At 44.7% G+C, this 27,259-nt stretch overlaps 1 protein-coding gene across 4 annotated transcripts; it reads left to right on the top strand.

Moving 5' to 3' along the window:
- The first annotated feature begins 1,872 nt into the window (after positions 1 to 1,872).
- Positions 1,873 to 26,642, top strand: LOC139412721 (LIM and senescent cell antigen-like-containing domain protein 1). Of its 4 annotated transcripts, none has more exons than XR_011634719.1 (11): positions 1,873 to 2,065; positions 3,302 to 3,461; positions 3,691 to 3,757; positions 3,977 to 4,097; positions 5,161 to 5,310; positions 5,682 to 5,832; positions 6,166 to 6,258; positions 11,418 to 11,466; positions 11,554 to 11,629; positions 12,765 to 12,967; positions 24,918 to 26,139. XR_011634719.1 is itself a non-coding variant. In XM_071159385.1 (10 exons), exons 1-10 carry the CDS (start codon positions 2,037 to 2,039, stop codon positions 25,030 to 25,032), a joined length of 1,011 nt encoding a protein of 336 aa, XP_071015486.1. In that variant the 5' UTR covers positions 1,873 to 2,036; the 3' UTR covers positions 25,033 to 26,642. The 4 variants fall into 4 exon arrangements, 2 of the variants coding, with proteins under 2 accessions (XP_071015486.1, XP_071015487.1); XR_011634718.1 differs by lacking the exon at positions 6,166 to 6,258 and adding an exon at positions 10,158 to 10,250 and having other exon boundaries at positions 24,918 to 26,135; XM_071159385.1 differs by lacking the exons at positions 6,166 to 6,258; positions 12,765 to 12,967 and adding an exon at positions 10,158 to 10,250 and having other exon boundaries at positions 24,918 to 26,642.
- The last annotated feature ends 617 nt before the right edge of the window (positions 26,643 to 27,259 follow it).

Below are 27,259 nucleotides of genomic sequence, written 5' to 3'. Positions count from 1 at the left end.
CATGGCACCTGGCAGTTAAAGCGATGGGCCAGTCACGGAGAGGTTGCTGGTTAGAATCCCAGCTCCGACTAGGTGAAAACTCTGTCGATGTGCCCCTGAGCAAGGAACTTAATCCTAACTGATCTTGTAAGTCGCTCTGGATAAGAGCGGCTGCTAAATTAATCAAATGTTTAAAAAAAAAAACAGTTTTTTAAATGTACCTGTTGCACAACGTTCGGCGCAGGTGTTGGTAAGTGGTTCTCCATACACCTGAGCCGAACGTTGTGCAACAGGTAATTCGTATGTTTACCCAAGTAGTTAGATGGTTTGTCATTAAATGTATTAGATAGACATGCTTCTAATATCCGTACATTATTGACCGGTGACTGACAATTTGAAGTACGTTAGCTAAAACGAGGTGACGTCAGACCGTCTATTTAAATAGGCAATAGAAAAAAAGCCTGTCATGTTCATTGATTGGGTTAAGACCAACCGTCACTCCAAAACTAGCGGACCCACAATTCTTTACATTTTGCTTTCAATTGACAGATTTTTGATTTCAACATCCTTTATTTCACCCGTCCTCAAAAATGTTTACATTCTCATCTTTATTTTTCATCTTCACGATTTATTTTATTTTGAATTCAATACAGATGGCGTGAAATTGACCCCATAAGAGCGTTCCACAGGGATGCTGGCCCATATCCACTACAATGCTTCCTACAGTTATGTCAAGTTGGCTGATGTCCTTTGGGTGGTGGACCGTTCTTGATACACACGGGAAACGGTTCGAGTGTGAAGAACTCAGCAGCGTTGCAGTTCTTCACACAAACCAGCGCTCCTGGCACCTACTACCATACCCCGTTAAAAGGCACTTCAATATTTTGTCTTGCCCATTCACCCTATGAATGGCGCACATACACAATCCATGTCTCAAGATTTAAAAATCCTTCATTAACCAATTTCCTCCCCTTAATCTACACAGATTTATGTGGATTTCACACGTGACATCAATAAATGATCATGGCTTTCACCTGATTTCACCTCTTCAGTCTGTCAGCTCCTCGGGACCCCAGGGATTACACATTTTGGTTTTTGCCCTAACACTACACAGCTGATTCAAATGATCAAAACTGGATGGCGAGTTGATTATTTGAATCAAAACCCCCAAAGTGCCCCCTTGGGGTCTCGAGGACTGAGTTTGGGAAACGCTGGTCTATATCATGAAAAGAGCAGTACTTAAGTAAACAGCTAATGGGGATCCTAACAAAATACCACAATTCCAAATACTACCTTTTGCCTGGTCAAACTTCTGTGACAAGCGTTTCGCAGCATCTGCAATGACATCTGCAAATCTGTGTACACAACCAATAAACGTTGATTTGACACATTCAGACATGTCTATCCAGTCATTGCAGAGGTGTGATGCATATTCAAAGTATTGGAACAGCTGGTTAGGGGTCTAGAACAGGGGTGGGGCCACATCAGAATTTCAAAATTCAGAAAAGCTGCAGTTATTTGAAAATGGTCCATTATATTTTCTACATACTCTCTATCTAGTTTTAGACGTTTTCTACATACTCTCTATCTAGTTTTAGACGTTTTCTACATACTCTCTATCTAGTTTTAGACGTTTTCTACATACTCTCTATCTAGTTTTAGACGTCCACGAGTGGCCTGGAGTGTTTACATTATTATTTTTGTTAACCCAAAATAATCATTCCCCCCAAAGCGTTAATATTTTTTATTCAAACCTCCCGCCGCCCAGGGGGATGTATGTCGTCCACCCCTCGTTCAGAAGAACTGCAGGGCCGCTGCAGTCAGTGCAACAGGAGTGCTATCAATGTAATAGCCGTTAGAGGGCGCTATTTCGTCCCCTTTCTTTAGAAAACGCCAGCTACCAAGGAAAGGGTGGCTCCACCAAGATACTGGAGGAGAAAAAAAAATATGCTAGTTGGTTAGGTAGGAGTCGCCGCTCGGATCAATCCATTACTCGTCCTATTTGAAGACCCCGGGGAAAAGTCGATACGTTTCTGAAACGGTGGTGTTGATAGGTGATGCTGGGAGTAGTAGAAATGACGGGCAGGTAAGAGTTTGGATCCAAGTAAGAACACTCGAATTTCACAGCAGGTTACCATGCTAACAGCTAGCCGGGCAGCTAATGTTAGCTAATTTGTTCGGTGCGCTACTGTATGTGATAAAGTGTAACACCTAGAGTGATTTATTTTTTTAAATGATAGGCGTGGGAATCGTCTTGAAACATTAAATAGCTTTTAAATAAAGTTAACTAACTAGTTAACCTGACTGCTACAGTAGGCTAGTAACGTCAAGTGAGTGGACGTGTGTGTTGTGAACTTGCTAAAGTTAGCTACTTCAAACTCTGTTTTTCCCTCTCTAGCTTGGTAACGTTAGCCTCTTAGTTGGTTAGTTTCTATAACCCTTTTAGGTCGAAACATTCAATCAATTTTTAAATTTAAACCAGTTTGATTATTTGGATCATTACACGCGGTCTATTTGTAGACGGTGTTGTAATTTCTTGGCACTTGAGTTGGGGTGTAAACGTTAGGAATTAGCCAATGAGTGTTGAGGCGACACAGTACAGTACGTGTCTCTGATCAATTAAGTGATAAACCAACACTGAATACCACCAGACAGCTATGATCTATCATGTCTGTCTGACTGCTCTCAGATGACCAAATTAGGAGACAGACCCTGAGCAACGTGTGTGTCTCCATGGTGACAGCAGTGTTCTGTGAGTAATATGATTTGCGTAAGCGACTGTCTGAGGGACAAGGCCCCGCCCCTAAAACCATGCTTCTTGTGTCCCAAATGACTCCCTATTACCTATGTAGTGCACTACCTTTAATCAGCCATAGGGCTGTGGTGAAAATGAGTCCACCATATAGGGAATAGAGTGCTATTTGGGATGCACCCCCACTCTGCACAACACTGATCTGTAGTAGAGAGGAACATGTACCTTTGCCAGTGTTATTTCTGTAGACTCTCAAGGCAGATTTCCAACAGCCCAGCAGTTCCCTGTTGGAGTAACTTTCTCTTTGCATTTCTTTTCACATTGCATTGGCCTATTCAAGCCCCCTCCAGGAGACTCTGCTGCTGTGTGGTAGCCAGAGTGCCAGTCTCTTGTCGTTATTGTGCCAACTCCTTGCCAATCACTGCAGTCAGTTGAGTTGCGCAAGACCACAAACAGATTTGGGCTAATTTCACAGGGATTTCTGTGTCAAAGTGATCAACAGAAGAGCAGCAAATAATTCTGGAGTCGTCGTCTGTTCTGATCTTCATACTTTCATTTTTGTCACCATAGCAACATGGCGAACGCCCTGGCGAACGCGTCGTGCGAGCGCTGTAAGAGCGGCTTCGCCCCGGCAGAGAAGATCGTCAACAGCAACGGGGAGCTGTACCACGAGGGCTGCTTCGTCTGCGCACAGTGCTTCCAGCAGTTCCCCGAGGGGCTCTTCTATGAGGTAGACTAACACAGGGCATAAAATGTAGGGTTGCAAAATTCCTGTAATTTCCCCCAAAATTCCCAGGTTTTTCCAAAAATCATGGTTGGAGGATTCTGGATTTCTGGTTTATTCCCTCCAGGATTTCTGGAGAACTGGGGAATTTGAGGAAAGTTGCCACTATTCAAATGTCAAACTGTTCAATGTTTGGGTTTATTGTGTGAGTGAAGCACCCTTTTTCTCCTGACAGTTTGAAGGCAGGAAATACTGTGAACATGACTTTCAGATGCTCTTCGCTCCCTGCTGCCACCAGTGTGGTGAGTACACACACACACACACACCACATACGCACACACACACACACACACACACCACAAATGCGTACACACACACACACACACATACGCATACATACATACACACACACAGATACATACACACACACACACACATACATACACACACACACACACCAAATCTCTTTGTAAATCCACTGTGTGTGTTCTCATGTTGTATTGGTGGGTCGGTGTTCTCAGGGGAGTTCATCATTGGCCGTGTGATCAAGGCCATGAACAACAGCTGGCATCCTGATTGTTTCTGCTGTGACATCTGCCAGGCTGTGCTCGCTGATGTCGGCTTCGTCAAGAACGCTGGCAGGTGAATCTCCAACCAATCACACTGCACATTATGCAGGGGAGTCCCCAACCAATCACACGGCACATTATGCAGGGGAGTCCCCAACCAATCACACTGCACATTATGCAGGGGAGTCCCCAACCAATCACACTGCACATTATGCAGGGGAGTCCCCAACCAATCACACTGCACATTATGCAGGGGAGTCCCCAACCAATCACACTGCACATTATGCAGGGGAGTCCCCAACCAATCACACTGCACATTATGCAGGGGAGTCCCCAACCAATCACATTGCACATTATGCAGGGGAGTCCCCAACCAATCACACTGCACATTATACCATGGTAGATGACTATTTAACCAATCACAAATCAACTCACAATAGTATGTTTGTATAAAACAGTGGTGTGAGAAAGTATTTGCCCCTTTTTCTGATTTTCTCAGTTGGTTGATATTTGTAAACTCAGGTTCCCTTTATCTAATATCAGGTTTTGGTTGAAGATCTGATAACATTCAGTATCAACAATATGCAAGAGACCGTCAGAAAGGAGGCCAATACTTTCCCAACACTGTAGATAAAGTGTAGTAGCAACTTCTACTGTTTCCACCCTTTCCCTGCCTTGTCCCTGTCCAGTGAGACATGCTGCATGTACTTACCCATTCTGCTTTGTCCCTGTCCAGTGAGACATGTTGGATGTGCGTACCCATCCTGCTTTGTCCCTGTCCAGTGAGACATGTTGGATGTACGTACCCATCCTGCTTTGTCCCTGTCCAGTGAGACATGTTGGATGTACTTACCCATCCTGCTTTGTCCCTGTCCAGTGAGACATGTTGGATGTACGTACCCATCCTGCTTTGTCCCTGTCCAGTGAGACATGTTGGATGTACGTACCCATCCTGCTTTGTCCCTGTCCAGTGAGACATGTTGGATGTACGTACCCATCCTGCTTTGTCCCTGTCCAGTGAGACATGTTGGATGTACGTACCCATCCTGCTTTGTCCCTCCCCTCTCCCTGTAGTAAGGAGCTGTAGTAATGTTTGTCCCTCCCCTCTCCCTGTAGTAATGTTTGTTCCTAACCAGGCACCTGTGTCGACCCTGTCATAACCGTGAGAAGGCTAGAGGTCTGGGGAAGTACATCTGTCAGAAATGCCATGCCATCATCGAGGACAGCCCCCTCATCTTTAAGAACGACCCCTACCACCCCGACCACTTCAACTGCAACAACTGTGGGTCAGTACGCTTCACGTCTCCCTCCTGATATCTGACATAATGTGCTCCTGATTCCATTATGTGGTTCAGTCAGTATTTGGAACTAATGAAAGCAAGAGTGTTTAAGATGTTACCATTTACCCTGCTACAAAACCACTGTGTGTGTGTTTTGTGTAATATAATGTTTGTCCCTCCCCTCTCCCTGTAGTAAGGAGCTGTAGTAATATTTGTCCCTCTCCTCTCCCTGTAGTAAGGAGCTGTAGTAATGTTTGTCCCTCCCCTCTCCCTGTAGTAATGTTTGTCCCTCCCCTCTCCCTGTAGTAATGTTTGTCCCTCCCCTCTCCCTGTAGTAAGGAGCTGTGGTAATGTTTGTCCCTCCCCTCTCCCTGTAGTAAGGAGCTGACAGCAGATGCCAGGGAGCTGAAGGGAGAGCTGTACTGTCTGCCCTGCCATGATAAGATGGGGGTGCCGATCTGTGGCGCCTGCAGGAGGCCCATCGAGGGACGCGTGGTCAACGCCATGGGCAAGCAGTGGCACGTCGAGGTGTGTGGTCAGAAATGACATGATGGGATCTAGTGGTATTTTAGACATATTTGGACTCAAACGTAATGGGTTAGTCAGATGTTTGTTGAGTAAGCTTTTACAAAGAAATGATATGTTACATTTTAATAATTTCCTTCGTGTTCAGAGAGCGTATGTTTGATTGGACTGTGAGTAACTCTATCTGCTCTCCATCCTGTGACACCTTTTCCTTCCAACACATTCCTTCATCCTTCTCTACATCCTCATCTTTGTGGCTTCTTTTATCCCTCCCTTCTCCTCCTCCCTCCTCCTCCTCCTCCCCCCTCCATCCTCCCCCTCCTCCTCCTCTCCCAGCACTTTGGGTGTAGTGTATGTGAGCGATCGTTCCAGGGCCATCCCTACTATGAATGTAAGGGCTATGCCTACTGCGAGTGGCACTTTAACATGGTGAGAAGGTGTTATGTCCCAAATGGCAGTAGTCCCCTATGTAGTGCACTACGTTTTAACCAGAGCCCATAGTGTTCTGGTCAGAGTTAGGGCCCTGTGTAGTGCACTACTTTAACCAGAGCCCATAGTGTTCTGGTCAGAGTTAGGGACCTGTGTAGGGAATAGGGTGCCATTTGGGACACATACAAGGAGAAAGGAGGTCTTTCTTCTCCCACACATAGAAACTGCACTACAGGAAACAACATTGCATAGCTAGCTACACAACTACACTCTTCAGCCACAAACACCTGTCATATGTCAATAGAAACAAGAGGCATACCGTTACCACATTCACAGATAAGTTCTTCTTACCCAGAAATACATGTGTATGGGTGTCTAAACACATGCACATTGTTGCATTTTAATCTCTCACAACTTTACAGTACTGATGAATACACAACAAGTAGTCTACAGTGCCTGGCCTGCCTGCAGTTGACATTCTCTCCACTAGAGGCCACTGTTCCACTGCCTGTCCTAAATGACTGCTGTGTGTGTGTCATGCATCTTTCTGACCAAGCCCCGTTGAGTTACTTGGGCCAGTTGTATTCATAAAGCTCTCAGAGTAGGGCTGATATAGGGTTAGCTTAGTCTTTAAAGGTCCCAAACAGTCATTCTGATTCCCATGTAAAATAGCATTTTGAGTATCACCCAAAATATCACCCATAATATTTGTTTTGGATAGAAATGCTCAATGTGAGGGAAAAGTGCTCTATCTCTAACGACCAGGAAGTTTGAAAAGACAGGCTGAGTGGGGAGCTTATTCTTGTGAGCGCTCCTTGACTGACAGCTCTGTGAAACCCCGACGTCAAACAACTTAGATACAGTGTTGCAGTAAAATCATCTCAAGCAAATGTGGTGATACACAAGCAACTCAAACATTGAAGTTGCATCAATATCATAAAACAAAAAAAACACCTCTCCCATTTGGCATGTCTGTTATGATGTGGTTCACATGACAACGGCGTCTGAATTTCTAACAACCCCCATTTCATGCTGGCTGAAGACCCAGCTAGTCCGTAACTAGATAACACCAGACACCGATGAAGACCCAGCTAACCAGTAACTAGATAACACCAGACACAAATGAAGACCTAGCTAACCAGTAACTAGATAACACCAGACACAGATGAAGACCTAGCTAACACCAGACACAGATGAAGACCTAGCTAACACCAGACACAGATGAAGACCTAGCTAACACCAGACACAGATGAAGACCTAGCTAACACCAGACACAGATGAAGACCTAGCTAACACCAGACACAGATGAAGACCTAGCTAACACCAGACACAGATGAAGACCTAGCTAACACCAGACACAGATGAAGACCTAGCTAACACCAGACACAGATGAAGACCTAGCTAACACCAGACACAGATGAAGACCTAGCTAACACCAGACACAGATGAAGACCTAGCTAACACCAGACACAGATGAAGACCTAGCTAACACCAGACACAGATGAAGACCTAGCTAACACCAGACACAGATGAAGACCTAGCTAACACCAGACACAGATGAAGACCTAGCTAACACCAGACACAGATGAAGACCTAGCTAACACCAGACACAGATGAAGACCTAGCTAACACCAGACACAGATGAAGACCTAGCTAACACCAGACACAGATGAAGACCTAGCTAACACCAGACACAGATGAAGACCTAGCTAACACCAGACACAGATGAAGACCTAGCTAACACCAGACACAGATGAAGACCTAGCTAACACCAGACACAGATGAAGACCTAGCTAACACCAGACACAGATGAAGACCTAGCTAACACCAGACACAGATGAAGACCTAGCTAACACCAGACACAGATGAAGACCTAGCTAACACCAGACACAGATGAAGACCTAGCTAACACCAGACACAGATGAAGACCTAGCTAACACCAGACACAGATGAAGACCTAGCTAACACCAGACACAGATGAAGACCTAGCTAACACCAGACACAGATGAAGACCTAGCTAACACCAGACACAGATGAAGACCTAGCTAACACCAGACACAGATGAAGACCTAGCTAACACCAGACACAGATGAAGACCTAGCTAACACCAGACACAGATGAAGACCTAGCTAACACCAGACACAGATGAAGACCTAGCTAACACCAGACACAGATGAAGACCTAGCTAACACCAGACACAGATGAAGACCTAGCTAACACCAGACACAGATGAAGACCTAGCTAACACCAGACACAGATGAAGACCTAGCTAACACCAGACACAGATGAAGACCTAGCTAACACCAGACACAGATGAAGACCTAGCTAACACCAGACACAGATGAAGACCTAGCTAACACCAGACACAGATGAAGACCTAGCTAACACCAGACACAGATGAAGACCTAGCTAACACCAGACACAGATGAAGACCTAGCTAACACCAGACACAGATGAAGACCTAGCTAACACCAGACACAGATGAAGACCTAGCTAACACCAGACACAGATGAAGACCTAGCTAACACCAGACACAGATGAAGACCTAGCTAACACCAGACACAGATGAAGACCTAGCTAACACCAGACACAGATGAAGACCTAGCTAACACCAGACACAGATGAAGACCTAGCTAACACCAGACACAGATGAAGACCTAGCTAACACCAGACACAGATGAAGACCTAGCTAACACCAGACACAGATGAAGACCTAGCTAACACCAGACACAGATGAAGACCTAGCTAACACCAGACACAGATGAAGACCCAGCTAACACCAGACACAGATGAAGACCCAGCTAACACCAGACACAGATGAAGACCCAGCTAACACCAGACACAGATGAAGACCCAGCTAACCAGTAACTAGCTAACGCCAGACACAGATGAAGACCTAGCTAACACCAGTAACTAAATAACACCAGACACAGATGAAGACCTAGCTAACACCAGACACAGATGAAGACCTAGCTAACCAGTAACTAGATAACACCAGACACAGATGAAGACCTAGCTAGCCAGTAACTAGCTAACACCAGACACAGATGAAGACCTAGCTAGCCAGTAACTAGCTAACACCAGACACAGATGAAGACCTAGCTAACCAGTAACTAACCAGTAACTAGATAACACCAGACACAGATAAAAGGGGACACGAGTGTCTTTACCATAGATGAATAGTGTAAACTTGTAATTATATTTGATGACACCCTACAGGCACCAGTAGAGTAGCTGTATAAACCACACCCCTCCACAAACACACCTTCTCCGATGTTGGTTACAAAGCGGTACTTATTTAAATTAGGTAAGAGAATATCATGTTACCATTGGTGTATTAAAATGAGTTAGGGTGATGTCACCCTATGTAACAATGAATCCAAGTGTTTGACATGGGGGACCAGTAGCTTTATGACTTTATCAATGTAGGAGCAATGGTCATTTTTCATACTTTAACCTGGTTTCATTCAAATATCATCCAGTTTTATGAAAAACAGATTTTTTTTGACTGTTCATGACCTTTAAGATCATAATGAATAACATATGTACAGGTAGATCACCTGATCCTAGATCAGCACTCCTACACTGATACTCTTTGTGAATACGTGCCCTGATGGCAGCTGACTAGAGTTAGCAAAGTTAGCTAACTTAACTGCTTGTGCCTGTGAGTAGAGTTAGCAATATGCTAATGCCTGTGTAGTGGTGTCTGCCTGTGACGAGAGTTAGCTATTAGCCATGCTAACTTGGGATGCTACTTCCCTGTGACTACAGTTAGCCATTATCCATGCTAACATGTGATGTTGCCTGGTACTACAGTTAGCCATTAGCCATGCTAACATGTGATGTTGCCTGGTACAACAGTTAGCCATGCTAACATGTGATGTTGCCTGTGTTTGCAGCATTTTGTGTGTGCTAAGTGTGAGAAGCCGTTCCTTGGACACCGCCACTATGAGAGGAAAGGTCTGGCCTACTGTGAGACCCACTACAACCAGGTAATAAAGCTTTGATCTGACTGTGAGACCCACTACAACCAGGTAATAAAGCTATGATCTGACTGAGACCCACTACAACTAGGTAATACAGCTATGATCTGACTGTGAGACCCACTACAACCAGGTAATAAAGCTATGATCTGACTGTGAGACCCACTACAACCAGGTAATAAAGCTATGATCTGACTGTGAGACCCACTACAACCAGGTAATAAAGCTATGATCTGACTGTGAGACCCACTACAACCAGGTAATAAAGCTATGATCTGACTGTGAGACCCACTACAACCAGGTAATAAAGCTATGATCTGACTGTGAGACCCACTACAACCAGGTAATAAAGCTATGATCTGACTGTGAGACCCACTACAACCAGGTAATAAAGCTATGATCTGACTGAGACCCACTACAACCAGGTAATAAAGCTATGATCTGACTGAGACCCACTACAACCAGGTAATAAAGCTATGATCTGACTGAGACCCACTACAACCAGGTAATAAAGCTATGATCTGACTGAGACCCACTACAACCAGGTAATAAAGCTATGATCTGACTGAGACCCACTACAACCAGGTAATACATCTATGATCTGACTGAGACCCACTACAACCAGGTAATAAAGCTATGATCTGACTGAGACCCACTACAACCAGGTAATACATCTATGATCTGACTGAGACCCACTACAACCAGGTAATACAGCTATGATCTGACTGTGAGACCCGCTACAACCAGGTAATAAAGCTATGATCTGACTGTGAGACCCACTACAACCAGGTAATAAAGCTATGATCTGACTGTGAGACCCACTACAACCAAGTAATAAAGCTATGATCTGACTGTGAGACCCACTACAACTAGGTAATACAGCTATGATCTGACTGTGAGACCCACTACAACCAGGTAATACAGCTATGATCTGACTGTGAGACCCACTACAACCAGGTAATGGTACCCTATTCCCTATGTAATGCACTATGTTTGACAGGTCCCATGGGGCTCATGTCCACAAACGTTCGTGGGATAGGGGTTGCTGAGTAACACAGTTATTGCATGTTGTTCTGGCTGGCACTGACTGAGATGTAAAGTTTGATAATGGTTAAATCAAGTGGTGTATGTTTGGTGAATGAAATGCTCATCTCTGCCCGTGTCTCAACCCTCTAGCTCTTTGGTGATGTGTGCTACCACTGCAACAGAGTGATTGAAGGAGACGGTAAGCATCAACTGTGTTTTTTTCATTTTTGAATGAATTGTTTTAGAAGGATCTAAAGCCATAATGGACTTTCTGTTGTTCCTGTAGTGGTGTCAGCCCTGAACAAAGCATGGTGTGTGAACTGTTTCTCCTGCGCCACCTGCAACACCAAGCTCACCCTCAAGTATGTTATTATTACATTATTATATATCAGTGGTATTATACTGGGCTCTTTCCTAACCCTTTAGCTCTTCCTGTGTGCCGTTGTCCCGCCTTCCTCTCAATCTGTGTGCCAAATGACACCCTATTCCCTATAAAGTACTGTGTTTTCTCCAACCTTCTATTGGACACAATCTGTTTTTTCCTCTTATTATCTCTAGTCTTCTTACTTCTCCACCCTGTGCTTTTTCCATCCTCTGGTTTCTCTTCTCCTTCTCCCTCTGGTTTCTCTTCTCTCCCTCTCCCTCTGTTTTCTCTTCTCTCCCTCTGTTTTCTCTTCTCTCCCTCTGTTTTCTCTTCTCTCTCTCCCTCTGGTTTCTCTTCTCCTTCTCCCTCTGGTTTCTCTTCTCTCCCTCTCCCTCTGTTTTCTCTTCTCTCCCTCTGGTTTCTCTTCTCTCTCTCTCTCTCCCCCTCTGTTTTCTCTTCTCTCTCCCCCTCTGTTTTCTCTTCTCTCTCTCCCCCTCTGTTTTCTCTTCTCTCTCTCCCCCTCTGTTTTCTCTTCTCTCTCCCCCTCTGTTTTCTCTTCTCTCTCTCCCCCTCTGGTTTCTCTTCTCTCTCTCCCCCTCTGGTTTCTCTTCTCTCTCCCTCCCTCTGTTTTCTCTTCTCTCTCTCTCTCCCCCTCTGTTTTCTCTTCTCTCTCTCCCCCTCTGGTTTCTCTTCTCTCTCTCCCCCTCTGGTTTCTCTTCTCTCTCTCCCCCTCTGGTTTCTCTTCTCTCTCTCCCCCTCTTTTCTCTTCTCTCTCCCTCCCTCTGTTTTCTCTTCTCTCTCTCCCCCTCTGGTTTCTCTTCTCTCTCTCTCCCTCTGTTTTCTCTTCTCTCTCTCCCCCTCTGGTTTCTCTTCTCTCTCTCTCCCTCTGTTTTCTCTTCTCTCTCTCCCCCTCTTTTCTCTTCTCTCTCCCTCCCTCTGGTTTCTCTTCTCTCTCCCCCTCTGGTTTCTCTTCTCTCTCTCCCGCCCTCTGTCTTCTCTTCTCTCTCCCTCCCTCTGGTTTCTCTTCTCTCTCCCCCTCTGGTTTCTCTTCTCTCTCTCCCCCTCTGGTTTCTCTTCTCTCTCTCCCCCTCTGTTTTCTCTTCTCTCTCCCTCCCCTCCCTGTGGGGTAACAGAGACAAGTTTGTAGAGGTAGATCTGAAGCCTGTATGTAAGCACTGTTACGAGCGGATGCCTGAGGAGCTGAAACGCAGACTGGCCCGACGCGAGAGGGACGCCTCAAAAGACCGCAAAAAGAAACCAGTTATCTGTCTGTAGACTTTTCCAGTCCTCTTCCTGTCATCTTCACTATCCTCCTCTCGCTCATTTCCATCCATGGGTTAGTAATTCCACTTCCTGTCATCTTCACTATCCTCCTTTCATTTCCATCCATGGGTTAGTAATTCCACTTCCTGTCATCTTCATTTAGCTTTTCCTCCTATTGTCTTTCCTTTTTGTTGTTGTTTTCTCCTCCAGTTTGCTTGATCTGTTCTGTCATTGTTCTGTCATGTTCTTCTGTTATGTGACAATGGATTGCGTCCCAAATGACAACTTGTGGGCCCTGGTCCAACGTAGTGCACTATAAAGGGAATAGGGTGCAATAGGGCCCTGGTCTAAAGTAGTGCACTATAAAGGGAACAGGGTGCAATAGGGCCCTGGTCTAAAGTAGTGCACTATAAAGGGAACAGGGTGCAATAGGGCCCTGGTCTAAAGTAGTGCACTATAAAGGGAACAGGGTGCAATAGGGCCCTGGTCCAACGTAGTGCACTATATAGGGAACAGGGTGCAATAGGGCCCTGGTCTAAAGTAGTGCACTATAAAGGGAACAGGGTGCAATAGGGCCCTGGTCTAAAGTAGTGCACTATAAAGGGAACAGGGTGCAATAGGGCCCTGGTCCAACGTAGTGCACTATATAGGGAACAGGGTGCAATAGGGCCCTGGTCTAAAGTAGTGCACTATAAAGGGAACAGGGTGCAATAGGGCCCTGGTCTAAAGTAGTGCACTATAAAGGGAACAGGGTGCAATAGGGCCCTGGTCTAAAGTAGTGCACTATAAAGGGAACAGGGTGCAATAGGGCCCTGGTCCAACGTAGTGCACTATATAGGGAACAGGGTGCAATAGGGCCCTGGTCCAACGTAGTGCACTATATAGGGAACAGGGTGCCATTTGGGACGTACTCGTTGTGATGAAAGGTGTAATGTGTCATCTTCCACATACATATGTTATGGAGGTCATTTCCCTTTAAAATGAAATATTTACTGTTGGTTCCACTTCAGTACATCTGACTGTATTTCTGTCCTGTCAGGCTAGTTGTGTGGTCGTAGTGTAACTGGACTGTATTTCTGTCCTGTCAGGCTAGTTGTGTGGTCGTAGTGTAACTGGACTGTATTTCTGTCCTGTCAGGCTAGTTGTGTGGTCGTAGTGTAACTGGACTGTATTTCTGTCCTGTCAGGCTAGTTGTGTGGTCGTAGTGTAACTGGACTGTATTTCTCTCCTGTCAGGCTAGTTGTGTGGTCGTAGTGTAACTGGACTGTATTTCTCTCCTGTCATGCTAGTTGTGTGGTCGTAGTGTAACTGGACTGTATTTCTCTCCTGTCATGCTAGTTGTGTGGTCGTAGTGTAACTGGACTGTATTTCTGTCCTGTCAGGCTAGTTGTGTGGTCGTAGTGTAACTTGACTGTATTTCTGTCCTGTCAGGCTAGTTGTGTGGTCGTAGTGTAACTTGACTGTATTTCTGTCCTGTCAGGCTAGTTGTGTGGTCGTAGTGTAACTGGACTGTATTTCTGTCCTGTCAGGCTAGTTGTGTGGTCGTAGTGTAACTGGACTGTATTTCTGTCCTGTCAGGCTAGTTGTGTGGTCGTAGTGTAACTGGACTGTATTTCTGTCCTGTCAGGCTAGTTGTGTGGTCGTAGTGTAACTGGACTGTATTTCTGTCCTGTCAGGCTAGTTGTGTGGTCGTAGTGTAACTTGACTGTATTTCTGTCCTGTCAGGCTAGTTGTGTGGTCGTAGTGTAACTTGACTGTATTTCTGTCCTGTCAGGCTAGTTGTGTGGTCGTAGTGTAACTGGACTGTATTTCTGTCCTGTCAGGCTAGTTGTGTGGTCGTAGTGTAACTGGACTGTATTTCTGTCCTGTCAGGCTAGTTGTGTGGTCGTAGTGTAACTGGACTGTATTTCTGTCCTGTCAGGCTAGTTGTGTGGTCGTAGTGGAACTGGACTGTATTTCTGTCCTGTCAGGCTAGTTGTGTGGTCGTAGTGTAACTGGACTGTATTTCTGTCCTGTCAGGCTAGTTGTGTGGTCGTAGTGTAACTTGACTGTATTTCTGTCCTGTCAGGCTAGTTGTGTGGTCGTAGTGTAACTTGACTGTATTTCTGTCCTGTCAGGCTAGTTGTGTGGTCGTAGTGTAACTTGACTGTATTTCTGTCCTGTCAGGCTAGTTGTGTGGTCGTAGTGTAACTTGACTGTATTTCTGTCCTGTCAGGCTAGCTGTGTGGTCGTAGTGTAACTGGACTGTATTTCTGTCCTGTCAGGCTAGTTGTGTGGTCGTAGTGTAACTGGACTGTATTTCTGTCCTGTCAGGCTAGTTGTGTGGTCGTAGTGTAACTGGACTGTATTTCTGTCCTGTCAGGCTAGTTGTGTGGTCGTAGTGTAACTTGACTGTATTTCTGTCCTGTCAGGCTAGTTGTGTGGTCGTAGTGTAACTTGACTGTATTTCTGTCCTGTCAGGCTAGTTGTGTGGTCGTAGTGTAACTGGACTGTATTTCTGTCCTGTCAGGCTAGTTGTGTGGTCGTAGTGGAACTGGACTGTATTTCTGTCCTGTCAGGCTAGTTGTGTGGTCGTAGTGGAACTGGACTGTATTTCTGTCCTGTCAGGCTAGTTGTGTGGTCGTAGTGGAACTGGACTGTATTTCTGTCCTGTCAGGCTAGTTGTGTGGTCGTAGTGTAACTGGACTGTATTTCTGTCCTGTCAGGCTAGTTGTGTGGTCGTAGTGTAACTTGACTGTATTTCTGTCCTGTCAGGCTAGTTGTGTGGTCGTAGTGTAACTGGACTGTATTTCTGTACTGTCAGGCTAGTTGTGTGGTCGTAGTGTAACTGGACTGTATTTCTGTCCTGTCAGGCTAGTTGTGTGGTCGTAGTGTAACTGGACTGTATTTCTGTCCTGTCAGGCTAGTTGTGTGGTCGTAGTGTAACTGGACTGTATTTCTGTCCTGTCAGGCTAGTTGTGTGGTCGTAGTGTAACTTGACTGTATTTCTGTCCTGTCAGGCTAGTTGTGTGGTCGTAGTGTAACTGGACTGTATTTCTGTCCTGTCAGGCTAGTTGTGTGGTCGTAGTGTAACTGGACTGTATTTCTGTCCTGTCAGGCTAGTTGTGTGGTCGTAGTGTAACTGGACTGTATTTCTCTCCTGTCAGGCTAGTTGTGTGGTCGTAGTGTAACTGGACTGTATTTCTCTCCTGTCATGCTAGTTGTGTGGTCGTAGTGTAACTGGACTGTATTTCTCTCCTGTCATGCTAGTTGTGTGGTCGTAGTGTAACTGGACTGTATTTCTCTCCTGTCAGGCTAGTTGTGTGGTCGTAGTGTAACTGGACTGTATTTCTCTCCTGTCATGCTAGTTGTGTGGTCGTAGTGTAACTGGACTGTATTTCTCTCCTGTCAGGCTAGTTGTGTGGTCGTAGTGTAACTGGACTGTATTTCTGTCCTGTCAGGCTAGTTGTGTGGTCGTAGTGTAACTTGACTGTATTTCTGTCCTGTCAGGCTAGTTGTGTGGTCGTAGTGTAACTTGACTGTATTTCTGTCCTGTCAGGCTAGTTGTGTGGTCGTAGTGTAACTGGACTGTATTTCTGTCCTGTCAGGCTAGTTGTGTGGTCGTAGTGGAACTGGACTGTATTTCTGTCCTGTCAGGCTAGTTGTGTGGTCGTAGTGGAACTGGACTGTATTTCTGTCCTGTCAGGCTAGTTGTGTGGTCGTAGTGGAACTGGACTGTATTTCTGTCCTGTCAGGCTAGTTGTGTGGTCGTAGTGTAACTGGACTGTATTTCTGTCCTGTCAGGCTAGTTGTGTGGTCGTAGTGTAACTTGACTGTATTTCTGTCCTGTCAGGCTAGTTGTGTGGTCGTAGTGTAACTGGACTGTATTTCTGTCCTGTCAGGCTAGTTGTGTGGTCGTAGTGTAACTGGACTGTATTTCTGTCCTGTCAGGCTAGTTGTGTGGTCGTAGTGTAACTGGACTGTATTTCTGTCCTGTCAGGCTAGTTGTGTGGTCGTAGTGTAACTGGACTGTATTTCTGTCCTGTCAGGCTAGTTGTGTGGTCGTAGTGTAACTTGACTGTATTTCTGTCCTGTCAGGCTAGTTGTGTGGTCGTAGTGTAACTTGACTGTATTTCTGTCCTGTCAGGCTAGTTGTGTGGTCGTAGTGTAACTGGACTGTATTTCTGTCCTGTCAGGCTAGTTGTGTGGTCGTAGTGTAACTGGACTGTATTTCTGTCCTGTCAGGCTAGTTGTGTGGTCGTAGTGTAACTGGACTGTATTTCTCTCCTGTCAGGCTAGTTGTGTGGTCGTAGTGTAACTGGACTGTATTTCTCTCCTGTCATGCTAGTTGTGTGGTCGTAGTGTAACTGGACTGTATTTCTCTCCTGTCATGCTAGTTGTGTGGTCGTAGTGTAACTGGACTGTATTTCTGTCCTGTCAGGCTAGTTGTGTGGTCGTAGTGTAACTTGACTGTATTTCTGTCCTGTCAGGCTAGTTGTGTGGTCGTAGTGTAACTTGACTGTATTTCTGTCCTGTCAGGCTAGTTGTGTGGTCGTAGTGTAACTGGACTGTATTTCTGTCCTGTCAGGCTAGTTGTGTGGTCGTAGTGTAACTGGACTGTATTTCTGTCCTGTCAGGCTAGTTGTGTGGTCGTAGTGTAACTGGACTGTATTTCTGTCCTGTCAGGCTAGTTGTGTGGTCGTAGTGTAACTGGACTGTATTTCTGTCCTGTCAGGCTAGTTGTGTGGTCGTAGTGTAACTGGACTGTATTTCTGTCCTGTCAGGCTAGTTGTGTGGTCGTACTGTAACTTGACTGTATTTCTGTCCTGTCAGGCTAGTTGTGTGGTCGTAGTGTAACTTGACTGTATTTCTGTCCTGTCAGGCTAGTTGTGTGGTCGTAGTGTAACTGGACTGTATTTCTGTCCTGTCAGGCTAGTTGTGTGGTCGTAGTGTAACTGGACTGTATTTCTGTCCTGTCAGGCTAGTTGTGTGGTCGTAGTGTAACTGGACTGTATTTCTCTCCTGTCAGGCTAGTTGTGTGGTCGTAGTGTAACTGGACTGTATTTCTCTCCTGTCATGCTAGTTGTGTGGTCGTAGTGTAACTGGACTGTATTTCTCTCCTGTCATGCTAGTTGTGTGGTCGTAGTGTAACTGGACTGTATTTCTGTCCTGTCAGGCTAGTTGTGTGGTCGTAGTGTAACTTGACTGTATTTCTGTCCTGTCAGGCTAGTTGTGTGGTCGTAGTGTATCTTGACTGTATTTCTGTCCTGTCAGGCTAGTTGTGTGGTCGTAGTGTAACTGGACTGTATTTCTCTCCTGTCAGGCTAGTTGTGTGGTCGTAGTGTAACTGGACTGTATTTCTCTCCTGTCATGCTAGTTGTGTGGTCGTAGTGTAACTGGACTGTATTTCTCTCCTGTCATGCTAGTTGTGTGGTCGTAGTGTAACTGGACTGTATTTCTGTCCTGTCAGGCTAGTTGTGTGGTCGTAGTGTAACTTGACTGTATTTCTGTCCTGTCAGGCTAGTTGTGTGTTCGTAGTGTAACTTGACTGTATTTCTGTCCTGTCAGGCTAGTTGTGTGGTCGTAGTGTAACTGGACTGTATTTCTGTCCTGTCAGGCTAGTTGTGTGGTCGTAGTGTAACTGGACTGTATTTCTGTCCTGTCAGGCTAGTTGTGTGGTCGTAGTGTAACTGGACTGTATTTCTGTCCTGTCAGGCTAGTTGTGTGGTCGTAGTGTAACTGGACTGTATTTCTGTCCTGTCAGGCTAGTTGTGTGGTCGTAGTGTAACTTGACTGTATTTCTGTCCTGTCAGGCTAGTTGTGTGGTCGTAGTGTAACTTGACTGTATTTCTGTCCTGTCAGGCTAGTTGTGTGGTCGTAGTGTAACTGGACTGTATTTCTGTCCTGTCAGGCTAGTTGTGTGGTCGTAGTGTAACTGGACTGTATTTCTGTCCTGTCAGGCTAGTTGTGTGGTCGTAGTGTAACTGGACTGTATTTCTGTCCTGTCAGGCTAGTTGTGTGGTCGTAGTGGAACTGGACTGTATTTCTGTCCTGTCAGGCTAGTTGTGTGGTCGTAGTGTAACTTGACTGTATTTCTGTCCTGTCAGGCTAGTTGTGTGGTCGTAGTGTAACTGGACTGTATTTCTGTCCTGTCAGGCTAGTTGTGTGGTCGTAGTGTAACTTGACTGTATTTCTGTCCTGTCAGGCTAGTTGTGTGGTCGTAGTGTAACTTGACTGTATTTCTGTCCTGTCAGGCTAGTTGTGTGGTCGTAGTGTAACTGGACTGTATTTCTGTCCTGTCAGGCTAGTTGTGTGGTCGTAGTGGAACTGGACTGTATTTCTGTCCTGTCAGGCTAGTTGTGTGGTCGTAGTGGAACTGGACTGTATTTCTGTCCTGTCAGGCTAGTTGTGTGGTCGTAGTGTAACTGGACTGTATTTCTGTCCTGTCAGGCTAGTTGTGTGGTCGTAGTGTAACTTGACTGTATTTCTGTCCTGTCAGGCTAGTTGTGTGGTCGTAGTGTAACTGGACTGTATTTCTGTCCTGTCAGGCTAGTTGTGTGGTCGTAGTGTAACTGGACTGTATTTCTGTCCTGTCAGGCTAGTTGTGTGGTCGTAGTGTAACTGGACTGTATTTCTGTCCTGTCAGGCTAGTTGTGTGGTCGTAGTGTAACTGGACTGTATTTCTGTCCTGTCAGGCTAGTTGTGTGGTCGTAGTGTAACTTGACTGTATTTCTGTCCTGTCAGGCTAGTTGTGTGGTCGTAGTGTAACTTGACTGTATTTCTGTCCTGTCAGGCTAGTTGTGTGGTCGTAGTGTAACTGGACTGTATTTCTGTCCTGTCAGGCTAGTTATGTGGTCGTAGTGGAACTGGACTGTATTTCTGTCCTGTCAGGCTAGTTGTGTGGTCGTAGTGGAACTGGACTGTATTTCTGTCCTGTCAGGCTAGTTGTGTGGTCGTAGTGTAACTTGACTGTATTTCTGTCCTGTCAGGCTAGTTGTGTGGTCGTAGTGTAACTGGACTGTATTTCTGTCCTGTCAGGCTAGTTGTGTGGTCGTAGTGTAACTGGACTGTATTTCTGTCCTGTCAGGCTAGTTGTGTGGTCGTAGTGTAACTGGACTGTATTTCTGTCCTGTCAGGCTAGTTGTGTGGTCGTAGTGTAACTGGACTGTATTTCTGTCCTGTCAGGCTAGTTGTGTGGTCGTAGTGGAACTGGACTGTATTTCTGTCCTGTCAGGCTAGTTGTGTGGTCGTAGTGTAACTTGACTGTATTTCTGTCCTGTCAGGCTAGTTGTGTGGTCGTAGTGTAACTGGACTGTATTTCTGTCCTGTCAGGCTAGTTGTGTGGTCGTAGTGTAACTTGACTGTATTTCTGTCCTGTCAGGCTAGTTGTGTGGTCGTAGTGTAACTTGACTGTATTTCTGTCCTGTCAGGCTAGTTGTGTGGTCGTAGTGTAACTGGACTGTATTTCTGTCCTGTCAGGCTAGTTGTGTGGTCGTAGTGGAACTGGACTGTATTTCTGTCCTGTCAGGCTAGTTGTGTGGTCGTAGTGGAACTGGACTGTATTTCTGTCCTGTCAGGCTAGTTGTGTGGTCGTAGTGTAACTGGACTGTATTTCTGTCCTGTCAGGCTAGTTGTGTGGTCGTAGTGTAACTGGACTGTATTTCTGTCCTGTCAGGCTAGTTGTGTGGTCGTAGTGTAACTTGACTGTATTTCTGTCCTGTCAGGCTAGTTGTGTGGTCGTAGTGTAACTTGACTGTATTTCTGTCCTGTCAGGCTAGTTGTGTGGTCGTAGTGTAACTGGACTGTATTTCTGTCCTGTCAGGCTAGTTGTGTGGTCGTAGTGGAACTGGACTGTATTTCTGTCCTGTCAGGCTAGTTGTGTGGTCGTAGTGGAACTGGACTGTATTTCTGTCCTGTCAGGCTAGTTGTGTGGTCGTAGTGTAACTTGACTGTATTTCTGTCCTGTCAGGCTAGTTGTGTGGTCGTAGTGTAACTGGACTGTATTTCTGTCCTGTCAGGCTAGTTGTGTGGTCGTAGTGTAACTGGACTGTATTTCTGTCCTGTCAGGCTAGTTGTGTGGTCGTAGTGTAACTGGACTGTATTTCTGTCCTGTCAGGCTAGTTGTGTGGTCGTAGTGTAACTGGACTGTATTTCTGTCCTGTCAGGCTAGTTGTGTGGTCGTAGTGTAACTGGACTGTATTTCTGTCCTGTCAGGCTAGTTGTGTGGTCGTAGTGTAACTGGACTGTATTTCTGTCCTGTCAGGCTAGTTGTGTGGTCGTAGTGTAACTGGACTGTATTTCTGTCCTGTCAGGCTAGTTGTGTGGTCGTAGTGTAACTTGACTGTATTTCTGTCCTGTCAGGCTAGTTGTGTGGTCGTAGTGTAACTGGACTGTATTTCTGTCCTGTCAGGCTAGTTGTGTGGTCGTAGTGTAACTTGACTGTATTTCTGTCCTGTCAGGCTAGTTGTGTGGTCGTAGTGTAACTGGACTGTATTTCTGTCCTGTCAGGCTAGTTGTGTGGTCGTAGTGTAACTGGACTGTATTTCTGTCCTGTCAGGCTAGTTGTGTGGTCGTAGTGTAACTGGACTGTATTTCTGTCCTGTCAGGCTAGTTGTGTGGTCGTAGTGTAACTGGACTGTATTTCTGTCCTGTCAGGCTAGTTGTGTGGTCGTAGTGTAACTTGACTGTATTTCTGTCCTGTCAGGCTAGTTGTGTGGTCGTAGTGTAACTGGACTGTATTTCTGTCCTGTCAGGCTAGTTGTGTGGTCGTAGTGTAACTTGACTGTATTTCTGTCCTGTCAGGCTAGTTGTGTGGTCGTAGTGTAACTTGACTGTATTTCTGTCCTGTCAGGCTAGTTGTGTGGTCGTAGTGTAACTTGACTGTATTTCTGTCCTGTCAGGCTAGTTGTGTGGTCGTAGTGTAACTTGACTGTATTTCTGTCCTGTCAGGCTAGTTGTGTGGTCGTAGTGTAACTTGACTGTATTTCTGTCCTGTCAGGCTAGTTGTGTGGTCGTAGTGTAACTGGACTGTATTTCTGTCCTGTCAGGCTAGTTGTGTGGTCGTAGTGTAACTTGACTGTATTTCTGTCCTGTCAGGCTAGTTGTGTGGTCGTAGTGTAACTTGACTGTATTTCTGTCCTGTCAGGCTAGTTGTGTGGTCGTAGTGTAACTTGACTGTATTTCTGTCCTGTCAGGCTAGTTGTGTGGTCGTAGTGTAACTGGACTGTATTTCTGTCCTGTCAGGCTAGTTGTGTGGTCGTAGTGTAACTGGACTGTATTTCTGTCCTGTCAGGCTAGTTGTGTGGTCGTAGTGTAACTTGACTGTATTTCTGTCCTGTCAGGCTAGTTGTGTGGTCGTAGTGTAACTGGACTGTATTTCTGTCCTGTCAGGCTAGTTGTGTGGTCGTAGTGTAACTTGACTGTATTTCTGTCCTGTCAGGCTAGTTGTGTGGTCGTAGTGTAACTGGACTGTATTTCTGTCCTGTCAGGCTAGTTGTGTGGTCGTAGTGTAACTTGACTGTATTTCTGTCCTGTCAGGCTAGTTGTGTGGTCGTAGTGTAACTGGACTGTATTTCTGTCCTGTCAGGCTAGTTGTGTGGTCGTAGTGTAACTTGACTGTATTTCTGTCCTGTCAGGCTAGTTGTGTGGTCGTAGTGTAACTTGACTGTATTTCTGTCCTGTCAGGCTAGTTGTGTGGTCGTAGTGTAACTTGACTGTATTTCTGTCCTGTCAGGCTAGTTGTGTGGTCGTAGTGTAACTGGACTGTATTTCTGTCCTGTCAGGCTAGTTGTGTGGTCGTAGTGTAACTTGACTGTATTTCTGTCCTGTCAGGCTAGTTGTGTGGTCGTAGTGTAACTTGACTGTATTTCTGTCCTGTCAGGCTAGTTGTGTGGTCGTAGTGTAACTTGACTGTATTTCTGTCCTGTCAGGCTAGTTGTGTGGTCGTAGTGTAACTTGACTGTATTTCTGTCCTGTCAGGCTAGTTGTGTGGTCGTAGTGTAACTTGACTGTATTTCTGTCCTGTCAGGCTAGTTGTGTGGTCGTAGTGTAACTTGACTGTATTTCTGTCCTGTCAGGCTAGTTGTGTGGTCGTAGTGTAACTTGACTGTATTTCTGTCCTGTCAGGCTAGTTGTGTGGTCGTAGTGTAACTTGACTGTATTTCTGTCCTGTCAGGCTAGTTGTGTGGTCGTAGTGTAACTTGACTGTATTTCTGTCCTGTCAGGCTAGTTGTGTGGTCGTAGTGTAACTTGACTGTATTTCTGTCCTGTCAGGCTAGTTGTGTGGTCGTAGTGTAACTTGACTGTATTTCTGTCCTGTCAGGCTAGTTGTGTGGTCGTAGTGTAACTTGACTGTATTTCTGTCCTGTCAGGCTAGTTGTGTGGTCGTAGTGTAACTGGACTGTATTTCTGTCCTGTCAGGCTAGTTGTGTGGTCGTAGTGTAACTGGACTGTATTTCTGTCCTGTCAGGCTAGTTGTGTGGTCGTAGTGTAACTTGACTGTATTTCTGTCCTGTCAGGCTAGTTGTGTGGTCGTAGTGTAACTTGACTGTATTTCTGTCCTGTCAGGCTAGTTGTGTGGTCGTAGTGTAACTTGACTGTATTTCTGTCCTGTCAGGCTAGTTGTGTGGTCGTAGTGTAACTTGACTGTATTTCTGTCCTGTCAGGCTAGTTGTGTGGTCGTAGTGTAACTTGACTGTATTTCTGTCCTGTCAGGCTAGTTGTGTGGTCGTAGTGTAACTTGACTGTATTTCTGTCCTGTCAGGCTAGTTGTGTGGTCGTAGTGTAACTTGACTGTATTTCTGTCCTGTCAGGCTAGTTGTGTGGTCGTAGTGTAACTGGACTGTATTTCTGTTCTGTCAGGCTAGTTGTGTGGTCGTAGTGTAACTGGACTGTATTTCTGTCCTGTCAGGCTAGTTGTGTGGTCGTAGTGTAACTGGACTGTATTTCTGTCCTGTCAGGCTAGTTGTGTGGTCGTAGTGTAACTGGACTGTATTTCTGTCCTGTCAGGCTAGTTGTGTGGTCGTAGTGTAACTGGACTGTATTTCTGTCCTGTCAGGCTAGTTGTGTGGTCGTAGTGTAACTGGACTGTATTTCTGTCCTGTCAGGCTAGTTGTGTGGTCGTAGTGTAACTGGACTGTATTTCTGTCCTGTCAGGCTAGTTGTGTGGTCGTAGTGTAACTGGACTGTATTTCTGTCCTGTCAGGCTAGTTGTGTGGTCGTAGTGTAACTGGACTGTATTTCTGTCCTGTCAGGCTAGTTGTGTGGTCGTAGTGTAACTGGACTGTATTTCTGTCCTGTCAGGCTAGTTGTGTGGTCGTAGTGGAACTGGACTGTATTTCTGTCCTGTCAGGCTAGTTGTGTGGTCGTAGTGGAACTGGACTGTATTTCTGTCCTGTCAGGCTAGTTGTGTGGTCGTAGTGTAACTGGACTGTATTTCTGTCCTGTCAGGCTAGTTGTGTGGTCGTAGTGTAACTGGACTGTATTTCTGTCCTGTCAGGCTAGTTGTGTGGTCGTAGTGGAACTGGACTGTATTTCTGTCCTGTCAGGCTAGTTGTGTGGTCGTAGTGGAACTGGACTGTATTTCTGTCCTGTCAGGCTAGTTGTGTGGTCGTAGTGTAACTTGCTAAGGATAGAAACCTGCATGTGCTGCTGTTCATGAGAATATAAAATATATATATATATATAGAGAATACTATATATATATATATAGAGAATACTATATATATATATATAGAGAATACTATATATATATATAGAGAATACTATATATATATATAGAGAATACTATATATATATATAGAGAATACTATATATATATATAGAGAATACTATATATATATATAGAGAGAATACTATATATATATATATATATATATATATATATATATATATATATATATATATATATATATATGCTGCTGTTCATGAGAATACTATATATATATATATATATATATATATTCGTAAAGCACATTTCATACACAATGGAGCCCAAAATGCATTACAAAAATACTGACTGTGTCTCCCCTGTCCTCTGTTGACAGGAACAAGTTTGTGGAGTTTGACATGAAGCCTGTGTGTAAGAAATGTTATGAGAAGTTTCCTCTGGAACTGAAGAAGAGACTGAAGAAACTGGCTGAGACTGTCGGACGCAAGTAGACCTCCGAGTCCCAAGGGGGCGACACTCGACAACATGTCCAGTAGCTTTCCCAAAGTCCCAGAAACTCTGGACGATTCCCTGACTTTCCCGGATGTCCTGCTTATTCCCTATTGATTCTGGGGATCTTCCATTTCGGGAGGTTTCTAGAAACCTGGGATTTTAAGAAAGTTACTGGAGGTTTGCAGGTTAGCAACGCTGAACCCTGTATTAACCTTAACAAGTGCCCAAATTAGTCAAAGGAATTGTATAAACGTGTCAGATTTAGACTCAAAATCCCGTCTGTTCCAGTATTTTAGTATTTGACGTCCTCCGGTACTCAGTATAACGTGTTTAATCTTTTCTCACTTTTTAATTGATTATTTTTGTGCACGTGGCTTTTGCATGTGGAGCTGTTTTTCAGATGTCCAGAGTCTTATTCAAACAATATAGAACCTCATTCTGCCTGACAATGACCTATGAACGCATGGAGGGGGGGGGGGGGGGCGATGGGTGAAATGCATTTAGACATGGTTAAGAAATAATACATATAACTGATCTGATGTAGTTTGGCCGCGAGCGGACCAAGTTAACACCATTATAAAGGGTTAATGACGTCTAACGAAATACTTGCACGCGGTCTTAAAGAGATGAGAAGGTGCTTGTAGTACTCTTAAAATAGCTTTTGTCTTGTGCCTTGGGTATGAATATACACTGAGGATACTACATATTTCCATGGCATTGACTGATCAGGTGAAAGCTATGATCCCTTATTGATGTCTCTTCAATCAGTAGATGACAGATTTAAAGGAAGGATTTTTTTTTAGCTCGGTACTAGTACTAATGTTTGGTAAGCTCGGTGTATATTTTATACTGCATTATATACTGTAAGGGTGTCAGATAATATGCATGTGGTTGTCCAATGATCCAGACTTACTACAACTGCCTTAATCAGAGAATATTCCTCACTTCTGTGTAAGAATGAGAATTCTAGCTGTGTATCAGAATGTGGAGCCCATGAGTCTGGTATGTCATCTAGGAGTCTGGTATATCATGTGTCATCATGTCTGGTATATCGTGTATCCTAACATTTGCTTGTAATAAAATAAAATGTCATGGGTTTGTTTGAATATTCCTCCCAACCGTTTCAGAGGAGGAGAGTTGGAAGGAGGATAGACACGTCTCAGCATGCTACTCCCTTCTGTTCCGTCACTGTGAGTCGCTGACCTGTATAAACAAGTTAGGGGAGTGTTTCAATGGAGCTTAAGTTGAATTAGCTAGATGGGTATGATAAATATACTATGTAAAGGTCTTAAACTAATAGTTGGGTTAGATGAATTAGCTAGATGGGTATGATAAATATACTATGTAAAGGTCTTAAACACACTAATAGTTGGGTTAGATGAATTAGCTAGATGGGTGTGATAAATATACTGTGTAAAGATCTTAAACATGCTAATAGTTGGGTTAGATGAACACTTTGATAAAGGAGGCATTTATGCATAAAGATAAATAATGGGAGATGCTTTATGAATTTGTTGACTGAAACAAATCTAGTTTTAAAAGACAATTTAATAAACATGTTTCAGAGTTTGTCTATGAATAAACAAAAGTTATGTAGTAAAAAAAAAAATGGTGAAAACTGATCATCACTTGTAGTTTCCCACAGAAAACTGATCATCACTTGTAGTTTCCCACAGAAACCTGATCATCACTTGTGGTTTCCCACAGAAAACTGATCATCAATTGTAGTTTCCCACAGAAACCTGATCATCAATTGTAGTTTCCCACAGAAACCTGATCATCACTTGTAGTTTCCCACAGAAACCTGATCATCACTTGTGGTTTCCCACAGAAAACTGATCATCAATTGTAGTTTCCCACAGAAACCTGATCATCACTTGTAGTTTCCCACAGAAAACTGATCATCACTTGTGGTTTCTCACAGAAAACTGATCATCACTTGCGGTTTCTAACAGAAAACTGATCATCACTGGTGGTTTCCCACAGAAAACTGATCATCACTTGTGGTTTCCCACAGAACTGATCATCACTTGTGGTTTCCCACAGAAAACTGATCATCACTTGTGGTTTCCCACAGAAAACTGATCATCACTTGTGGTTTCCCACAGAAAACTGATCATCACTTGTGGTTTCCCACAGAAAACTGATCATCACTTGTGGTTTCCCACAGAAAACTGATCATCACTTGTGGTTTCCCACAGAAAACTGATCATCACTTGTGGTTTC

The sequence above is a fragment of the Oncorhynchus clarkii genome, chromosome 7 (genome assembly GCF_045791955.1).
Source record: "Oncorhynchus clarkii lewisi isolate Uvic-CL-2024 chromosome 7, UVic_Ocla_1.0, whole genome shotgun sequence".
NCBI classification, from domain to species: domain Eukaryota; kingdom Metazoa; phylum Chordata; class Actinopteri; order Salmoniformes; family Salmonidae; genus Oncorhynchus; species Oncorhynchus clarkii.
The sequence above is the reverse complement of the archived record's forward strand: the minus strand, read 5'-3'. Positions and strand labels throughout refer to the sequence as shown.